Source organism: Chinchilla lanigera, unplaced genomic scaffold (assembly GCF_000276665.1).
Source record: "Chinchilla lanigera isolate Chin_1 unplaced genomic scaffold, ChiLan1.0 scaffold00495, whole genome shotgun sequence".
Taxonomy (NCBI): Eukaryota; Metazoa; Chordata; class Mammalia; order Rodentia; family Chinchillidae; genus Chinchilla; species Chinchilla lanigera.
The window spans coordinates 3,487-13,875 of NW_004955896.1; the positions used below are offsets into that span (position 1 = coordinate 3,487).

The 10,389-nt window shown below is 42.4% G+C and overlaps 1 protein-coding gene across 1 annotated transcript; it reads right to left on the reverse strand.

Moving 5' to 3' along the window:
* Positions 1–4,400: 4,400 nt before the first annotated feature.
* LOC102022660 (cilia- and flagella-associated protein 43-like) lies at positions 4,401–8,184 on the reverse strand. Its single transcript, XM_013510203.1, has 3 exons — positions 8,126–8,184; positions 6,184–6,351; positions 4,401–4,587 (listed from the first exon to the last, which is right to left on the reverse strand). The coding sequence occupies exons 1-3, from the start codon at positions 8,182–8,184 to the stop codon at positions 4,416–4,418; spliced, it is 399 nt and encodes a 132-aa protein (XP_013365657.1). The 3' UTR covers positions 4,401–4,415.
* Positions 8,185–10,389: the final 2,205 nt, after the last annotated feature.

The window sequence follows — 10,389 nt, forward strand, 5'->3', positions numbered from 1 at the left end:
AGGTGCCATCCTATGGCACTTTTGCCTATTAGAAGTAGTCAAACCTTCTAGCATATTTTCACTTATTTGTATATATTTTTGAGCACCGCCTCTGATTTTTTTGTCATCCTATACCATTTAGGCATACTTACACGCACCATTACAGAAAACATTTTTATAGCTAAGCGTGGTAGCACACGCCTATAATCCCAGCACTCTGGAGGCTGAGGCAGGAGTAACATTCTGAGTTTGAGGCCAGCCTGGGCTACGTAAGGGAGTTCAAGGCCAGCCTGAACTGCATAGCGAGACCGTGTCTCAAAAAGACAACAACAAAAAAGTTTTAATTAAACTACTGACCACATTAACAGAACCCTTAAATCCTTTAAGAGTTGCGTATTATTCCATTCTTTCCCTCAGTATTCAGTCATCTAACACCTGTCTTTTTAACACCTGGCATATCCTGGGCACTATTCTAGGCACAGGGATACAGCAGTGAAACAGACCAAAATACCAGCTTACCGCTGGTGAGGGGAAACAGCAGAAATAAGTTAAATATACAGAATGTCACATGCTGGAAAGCATTGGGAAGAAAAGCAAACCAGGGTAAACTGGAACAGGTTTCACAGCTGGGAACTATTTTGAAACTGTATAAGCAGCCGTTTTTCTATTCAGAGCTCCCTTATGTAGGCTAGCCACCCCTCTAGTAAATACTCAGTTGGAATAGTTTACATTTGATTCATGAAAGGTTTGTAAATTCAAGGTAGGGGCAGGTGTGGCAGTGCAAAGAAATGATTTCTATCAGATTCTCAACAGATACAAATTTGTTGCATTACTGATACTTCAATAAATATGTACTGGGTACTGGTTATGCACCCGGCGTTGTGCCACGTCTGGAGGGACCTTCTTCCCAATAGGATGGTCACCTGTAGGGGGAGCGAGTAGCATGAACAGCATCAGAAGACGTGGTAGGTGGCTGTAGAGGTGCATCTAAGCGCGGTAGGCCTGTTGATGAGAAGGCTGTGAGCTCCCCTCGGTGGGGTGCAGGGAGAGATGGAGTGAGGGGAAGCTCTCATGAGGCGGAACCTAGAATTACCACTGAGGCTGCTGCAAAATACGTAGGAGGATACGTCAGATTGACTTTAATTGTATGATCAGTCTATTTCATGTTCATTAGCCTTGGAGAGTTAGAAGAGAAATACTTGAAAAATTGTGTGGTCGCCCAGTGAACTAAAAACAAAGGCAAAGCAAACCCCAAAGGATGAATCCGCTGCCAGTTAGTGAAGTCTTAGATTTGACTTGCACTGGGGAAGGTTATTCATGGAATCATCATTATTTCAGTTTCTTGAGTTGTCTTTATATCTATCCATTAGATCAGTGATGGCGAACCTTTCAGAGACCGAGTGCCCAAATGGCAACTCCAAAGCTCTTATTTATCACAAAGTACCAACACTGCAATGAAACCTCAATGCTGAAGTTTTAGTTTAGGAAAAACAACTCATACACTTGGCTCACAGGCCAACAGAGAGGGCTCTGCACGCCCACTGCAGCACGAATGCCCTAGGTTCACCATCACTGCATCAGGCGATAAATCACTAAGAGACAGACTCTTAGTTGGTTGGCAAGAGGCTCAACCAACTTTTTAAAAAAGACCCACACCAACCTGGTTCTCCTACTGCCAATGAATCTGTGCCTTCGTATGTTAAACTAGTTGACATGCAGGGTTTTTTTTAAAGACAGACTTGGGCTTGTTCTTCTTTTCATTAATAAATACATTTGGAGTTATAGCTCAGTGGCACAGCAACTGCCTGGCAAGTGCAAGGCCCTGAATCTGGTTCCCAGTACCAAAATAAATACATGCATGCATACATACATACATACATTTGATGTCATTTAAAAATAAGTATGATATTATATGGATTATGTGAACAGATATAATTTTCACTTATGAAAATTCTAAGAGTTTAAAAAAAGGTGTCATCTTAAAATAATTGTCAGTATGACTTTCCTTTTGAGTCTTATAAGATTTTAAACATTTTAGAGTCCCTCTTACTACTGTTTTAGAAGATATATTTTTCCAAACTATGTTTTGGAATACCTGAGTTTATAGAAGAGATTCGTATTTAGCAACTTTTGTCTTTTAAAAAAAGGTGTAGATGGGAAAAGGAAACTGAATACTTGAGATTAAATTCATTACCTTGGATCCAATTTCTGCCCAGATAACATCTGCCTGTGATTTTCCCCATGCAACAACAGAATAGGCTTCTAGTGTCCTACATAAGGTGTAGAGTGTGACGCAGACCTGCTTAAAGGCCTATAACGTACTAGTAGCAATGAGAAAGATGATGGAATTATTTAATGTTTGTAATCGTGTAAAAGTCCCCAGCTTGCCAATTTTTAAGACTCTTACTTAGATCAAATCATTACTGGTTTCCTTTGATGTCTAGGATATAAGAAATGTCCTTCAAACAAAGGAATGAAGTGAAGATATTTGAGATCTAGTTTGGGTTATGTTTTCATTGTTGTACAAGTGTCAGTGTTTAACCATTTCCCTCACTGTGTTCAGCTATAAAATGAAAAAGGAAACTACTTATGAACTTAAATGCAGGGCCAAGGATATAGCTCAGTGGCTTAAATGCCTGTCTGGTAAGCACAATGTCCTAAGTTTGATTCTTGGTAAAGAACTTAAGTGCAAAGAGCCTTCATTAATATTCTGTGTATGATTGAGAGTTGCCAAATCACAGCATTAAATTTCTGCTTCCATAAAAAGGCTAAAATGCGCTGAATTCAAAAGTCCTACAAAATACAGGTATTTATTATGTGCTTTTCAAAGTGGTAACTCTACAGTTGTTTCCGAGCATTTTCCAAATGACAAGGACAGGGCTTGAATTGTAAATGTTTTATGTTGGATTCATCATGCTGGTGCAAACTATGAAAGAGGAGGTCTTCTCCAGAAATTTACTAAAGTAAAAAAAAGATGTGAGCGTTGAATTTGGGGGTTGCGGACCCCGACTGCTACACAGAAACCAGTGGAAGCCTCGGTATCCGAGCCATTTGCCTTTACTTTGCTGCCCTCCTGTGGCTCCGTGTGGTGCTACCCAAGGCTGAGGCTTGGGCTAGAAATTAGTCTCTTCTCTAATTTTAAAAAGGGAATTATTGCTACTCATTAGAGGAAATATGAAGAGTCGGAGCCTTTTCTCTTGCTCACCACAGAGGTTTTCTAATAAAACAGCTCTCACACTGAATTAGTTTTAACACTCAAACGCTTGGGACGGGTGGCCTCTTCATAGTCTGCCTTGTTGGACACCATCGTCAGCACACGCAGGTCCCCGAGGCTCAGGGCACTGATGCCCGTTCTCTGTACCCCAAAGGCCTTGCGCAGATGTTCTCTGTGCCCTGTTCTCTCTTGAGCAGCCCCTTGCACCTCATTTATCGTGCTCCATCCAGACGGGTCTTTTCTCGGTCCCTCAAACGTGCCATATTCTCCTTCTCCCCAGGCCTTTTGCACTTGCAGTTCCTCCACCTAAAACACTACCCCGCTTGTAACACCAGCAAAGACTCCTTGTGCTTCAAGTCTCAGCTTCAGAGTCATCTCCCTAGAGGCTGGGTGTAAGGCTAAGATGCCCCGGCCAGGTTCGAACTTGCGACCCTCCTGCCTCAGCCCCCAGAGCCACTGGGATTCCAAGTGTGCACCACCAGGCCCGGCGCTCCAGAGGCCTTTCTTGATGGAAATCCCTTCCTGGCCACCCGCTTCTCACCCCCACTTCTTCTGTTACCAAATGGTCACACCTGCTGCGGTTTAATGTCTCTCCACACTCGTGTTGCTGTTAGCGCTGTCGTGTGGCAGGGGGTAAGCTCGGGAATAGCATGCCGCAGTCCCCACCGCCTTCAGCTGGGTCAGCTCTGCGGCGGGAGCTCAACGGACAGCTCCGGGGAGAAGGAGCGAGCGGGTGTGTAACTGTCCACAAACTCCCGTTCCCACGCTTCACCCCATGCTTTCCTGGGTCCCTCTCGCCTGCCTTTGCTCCTGCTTCTGGGACTGTGCCTCCCCAGGAGCCCCTTCCTCCTCCCGCTTTGGCAGTCTGCTTCCTCCCCGCTCTTTCCTCCTCCTGCTTCCTCTTTCAGCCTGCTCATCGGACCTACTCCCGGCTCCCATGCACTCTCTGCAAGTGACGCCAGCACCTGTGCCCCGCCCGCTCTCCTGACACTGGGGCCACTCGCTGGCCTCTGCCCAGCATCTTCAGTATGTCCGAAGTTGAAATCACATCTGTGCCCCCGTTTCTGCCATCATCTTCCCAGCCCTCCAAACTCCAAACTCCAGTGTCTGTCTCCTGCAGTCTGCGGCTCTCCTCTCTGAAAACCCAGCGCGATCTTCCCATCCTGCATGTCTGGCACGGTTAGACGTGAAAGCTGAGACCCCGCTCCCCAGACTGCACCCGTTAGCCCAGCAAGGTCTTTACCCTGAAAGTCTCGGCCTCTTCGCCTGCCAGCCCAGCAATGGCCGACAGGGGCAGCACCGGCCCGTAGATGGGGTCCTTGGGCAGCGACTGGGGGAACAGCACATCTATTTCTTTTAAAAATGACCCATCTTCCAGCGGTAGTTTCACTGACCTGTGGAAAAAGAAACCCCAGAAATAGAAGATTAACGGAAACTAACCATTGAGGTGGGAGGTGTTACGATCTAAAAACACAGAAGAGACAAACAGTGTGGCTTACAGCATGCACTAGAGGATGTCAGGGAAGGGCAAGATATGCGGTTATAATTTAAGCATGTAAGGACTGGTTAACGAAATGTTCCAATGTTAATCTCTAAAGCAGGAATTATAAATACTGCGGGGTTAGGTCTTCCTGCTGTAACCAGTAGGAAAGTGCATGTGACCATTTTGGTTCCAAAATCTTAAGAGAACGCCACAATTTGGATATTTATGAGAAATATCTCAAATTTTAAACACTGACAAATGACTTCAAATAAAAAGCAGTGTGATTAAAATAAACATATACAGGTTGTATTCGGCTACCTTTAAAACTTCTGACATCAAGAATTCATTTTCAAATTCACTTTTAGCACACAATAGGGTTGTAAAGGTAAATTTGGAGAATTCATGGCCTCATGCACTACATTTGAAACTTTCTTGGCTATGTTCTATGGCGGGTAAATAATTCTGAAAAATGATTGCCTAAACAGAATGCCTACCACTTACACACACAGTGTAAGTGTTCTCAAATCCTGCTGCTCCCGTGAATCAGAACAATCTACTCGGCGCATCTCCCAGTTTATTTGCTGATAGGAAAACTGCACAAGTCAACATTCAGAACTAGGCTAATATATACAGGGGAGCAAAGGAAGGAAGAGTGTGATAAATTCACTGCCTATCCTGGCAAGGAGCTGATGGAGACACCACCACTTTGTTTAAAGATCTGGTGTTGTGAACCCTGAGCAGGTAGGTGGCTACTCAAATGGATTCTTTCTGAAAGAAGTACCTTTCTTAGGGTTCTCCGGCTGGAAAGCTTTTGTTTTTCTGGATTGACATTTCACTGGAGGTGATTTCTCAAAAATTGCAATTTCGAGGGTAGGCCTGCCCAACCTCTCTTGGTTTTGACTTCATGCAGTAAGCTGAAAATGTCAGCCTGGTGGCACTGGCGTCTCTGAGCTCATCCTCAGCACAGGCACCCATTTCATCGATGATTGCCACTGTCAAAAATTTGTTCTGGAGTTTCTCTCTGGCCCGTTTCATTTTAAACAGGTTACTCCCACGACTCCACCCTGCGCAATGACTGTTGTTTGTGGATAATGTGTTTCAGTATATACCATAATCTGTACACTTTCTATATACAACGGTCCTTATTTTTGAGATTTCAGTAGGGAATCAAAATAAGAGGAACAGAAAGCCATAAATGCCCTTTTTATCCAACAGCCATGTTTTAAAGTAGTAAGGACAAAGCAAATTTACAAAATTAAGACACATTGAAAAAGCTCTTAGAAGACTAGATTCTTAAACTGATTGAGAAATCAAGTCAAGAAGAATATTTTTGAAATGCAAACAACCACTCCAAGGTAATGATCTGTGTAGAAAGATATTACAATTTAAAAGTATGTGTGTGTATGTGTTCATAAAGACATTTAATTCATCCAGTTGGCCCAATCACATTGCATAAATGGAAACAAAGACCACCACTTGATTACTGGGCAGAAACAAAGCCTCCTACTTTGCTTTGAAATAATGCTCCTGGTCACTTCTTTCAACGGTCCACACAGTCACTGTATTTGGGCTGGACAAGCACAGCTGGTGCCAGTTCATGGGGTTAAAAGACATCTGGCTCACATCCACGCCAGGGTAGGACTGCTTGCACAAGATGACATTCAATTCCCAGTTCCTTATAGGAAAATAACATTGGAAGAAAGATTAATTAACCTAAATTTCATGTTTTGAGGACAATTATCTAATTGTTTTATGATTACATGAATTGGGATATAATTTATATAACCTATGATATTAATATTAAATTTATAAGTAATTATGCTTAACTGAATCCCCCCAAGAAATAAAATACTGTGTATTTTCAAAATATCACATTGTTGCCGGGTGTGATGGCAAACACAAGTGATTCCAACACTTGGGAGGCTGAGGCAAAAGGATCACTGTGGTTTAAGGCCAGTTTGGGCTTCAGAGTGAGTTCAAGACCAGCCTACACTACAAAGTAAGAACTTGTCTCAAAAAAAAAATCACGTTGTCATATGGTACATCAAGGATATTTTATCCTCCTCATTCAATTTGAATATAACTGATGCAAACTGAGAAAAGAGAACATTTTCTGAGAAGCAAATATTATGTCTAAGTCTTTAAGCACTCCATATGGATCTGGGTATACTGTATGTGTCAAAGATAACTGATCATTTTGATTTTAAAATAAAAATATTAGCATTTTTAAACTGACTCAGTCATTGCCCATTGAGACAATATACTCTACCCATTCCATGAACAAAGTCCTCTGCTAGATGAATAGAAAAAAAAAAATTCATGTGAACTTTGCCCTCATACGAGGTGCCCACAGATATGTGACTGGCGAACAGGGACTGACGCTGACTGAACCCGTCTTCCGGCCCCCGCCTGCTCTCCTGGCCTTTCCTCCCCATGGTAAACATTGTGTCCATTACACTAGCCACTCTCTTGCTGGTCTCTCTGATTTCCCTGGTCTTTGACCTTCTGCTTCAGACGCCTGGCAAAACCTATCTACCCTGGATGGATACAACCGAAGGGCTGCTGGGGAGTAGGAACGAAGATCCCTGGGTAGTGCACGCCGGTGATACCGTAGATTCCTGGGTGCCACCCCTGGCGGATCCTCACCACAACCGCTACTCCTGCTGCCCCTCTTCTTAGCCTCTTTTCCTCTCATGCTCTACGGCAGCCATTTTTAATCTTCTCCACACTCCTGACTCCCCCAGCCCTTCCTTCTGCATCTCAGTAAATGGTCTTGACTCCCACAAATAAATTACAGGTCACCCAGTGAGAACTCTCCCCAGTTCCTGCTATCAAGTTTAACCTCCTATTAGAGTGTGCATGGCCCTCCCCTCCTCTTTTGTTACAGTGAGGACCAATTTCACAGCCTGTACACTGGCTCCTACAGGTTTTGTCATCTTAAGAACATTAGTTTAGGGCAGGGGATATAGTTCAGTGGCACAGCGCCTGCCTGGCAAGTGCAAAGTCATGAGGTCAATTCCCTGCACCAAAAAAGAACATCCATGATCCCTTCTCTTCTCATCCCTAGACTCTTCTCCCTCTTGCCTCTTTCCTGTTGATACTTGGGTGATCGGCTATACCATCTGTTTTTAATTTTTTTGTTAGCACATGTTTGCAATGCATAATTACTACAGTCACCATGGGGAGCTGGTACATGCGCATAACGCTTCTTAAGTCTTTATTCATACCTACCCCTTCCCATCTCCACCTTCTCCCTGTCTCTCGGGCTCCTCCCCTTTGCAAAAGATCCATCTCCCTACTTCCTATTACCTATCATTTACTTTGCTCTTTATTTAGATTTTGGGTTTCTCACGTAAGATGAACCATGCGACATCCAACCAGTGTGCCTCATTTATTTCAAGTAATGTTAGTCCTAGGTGCATCCATTTTCCTACAGATGACTCATTTACCCTTGCTTATGGCAGAGTAGTACTCCACTGTGTACAAACGCCACACGTTTTTGACCCATTCGTCCGCTGATGAACATATAGACTGCTTCCAAGATAGAGCTATTGTAAATTGTGCTCTCATAAACATGAGTATGTTTTGGATCTTATTTACTCTTTCTGTTTCTTACACTAGGGAGACAATACGATGTTTACACATGTGAGTCTGATTTATTCACTTAGGAGTATGGTCTCTAGTTGCATCCATTTACCTATAAAAGCCTCGAGTTTATCTTTCTTTATAGCTGAGTAGTATGCCATTGTATAAAAATACCACATCTTTTTTATTGTGAATGGGAAAGAAACTGCTCAAAAGGAAAGAACAACTGGGATGGTGGAAAAGAGAAAAGAGGGAAGGGAAAATTAAAAAAATATATATGTATATACACACACACAGTAGCTAAGATAATTATACTACTAATTTTTATTGGTTCATTGAAAGGAACAGTTAGTGCTTCTATTGTTTGATCAATTTTGCATGCCTATATCTTGTAATCTGAGCAACTATTTTAAAGATAACTGTGCAATATAATAACCATTGCTAATTTTCTATCATCTTGTTTTGAAATTCTGTATCGTTTTTATTGTTTTTTCTCTCTTTAAAATACAAAAACATGAGTATGAATGTATCATTGTAATATCATGTCTTTAACTCTTTTGGAAAGATATCAGGTGAATCAAATGGAATTTCTATTTTAGTTTTTGGAGGAATCTCCCTACCGATTTCCAAATGCTTGTACTAGTTTACATTCCCACCAACAGTGTAGAAGGATTCCTTTTTCCTCGCATCCTCAGCAGTATTTATTATTTGATTTCTTGATGACAGTCATTCTTTCTGGAGTAAGAGAGAATCTCAGTGTTTTAATTTGCATTTCTCTAATGGCTAGCAATTGATCACTTTTTCATGTACTGTATTTATTGGCCAGCTGTACTTCCTCTTCTGAGAAATGTCAATAGACATTCTGTTGCTCGTTGTTGGATTGGGTCTTTTACTGTGGGGGGCTTTAATTTTTTTGAGCTCTTTTAATAGTCTAGATGTTAGTCCTCTGTCTAAGGACTAGCTGGCAAAATTCTTGATCCATTCTACAGACGGCCTCTTCACTTGTTGGTTGTTTCCTTTGCTGTGCAAGAGTTTTAAATTTGCTATGACCCCATTTGTTGATTCCTGATGTTATTTCCTGTGCAAGTGGAAATCTGTTCAGAAAGTTCTCACTTATGCCTATGTCTTCAAGAGTTTTACCTATTTTATCTTTCAGCAGATTAAGTGTTTCTGTTTTAACATTTAGATGTTCGATCTACTTTTTTACTTTAGTACATAGTGAGATGCGTAGATCTAGATTCTTCTGCATGTGAATAGTTTTCCCAGCACTATTTGTTAAAGAGGTTATCTTTCCTCCATTGTATTCTTGGCCCCTTTGTCAAATTTCAAATAGCTGAATGTGCCTGAGATTGTTCCTGCATCTTCTGTCCTGCTGCACTGACCCACATGTCTGTTTTTGTGCCAGTACCATGTTGTATTGAATCATTGTAGCTCTGTCATATAACTTTCAGTCCAGGATGTGATGGCTCCTGCTTTTCTCTTGTTGCCCGGGGCTGCTTTTGCTATTTTGGGTCTCTTTTGGTTCCATACTCATTTTAGTATTATTTTCTCTAGTTCTGTGAGGAGTGCTGTTGGTATTTTGATTGGGATTACATTAAATCTATATCAGTTTTGAAAGTACGGTCATTTTGACAATGTTGGTGCTGCCTATCTAGGAACAAGGATATATTTCCATTTTCTGATGTGTCTGTGTCAGTGCTCACTAGAGAAACAGATTTAATAAGATATTTGGATTTATAAGTGTGGTGCATTAACTAATGGTCAACTTGAAACACCCCACTGAACTGAGTTAGTGTGGTGCTGCGTGTGGGAGGCCCACCTGAGGATTGTAGCCAATAGCATAAAAGGAGAACTGGAGGGGCGGATGCTGTGCTGTTGGTTCTCCTGGAGAAGCTTGTCATGCTGGTTTTCCTGATATGAACTCAACTGTTCTCATCATCAGAGGAGCTCAGGTCCTCACTGTTGCTGAGGATGGCTGCAGTTCTCTTTGGGGGAGCTGTGGTCCTTACCTTGAGTGTCGCTTCCTGGCTCCAGTGCAGATCCTTCAGCCTGCTAGCACAGATTCTTCATCCCGCTGGCACAGACTTTCGAGCTTCCACCACTGTCCTTTGGGCCTTCCCACTGCAGA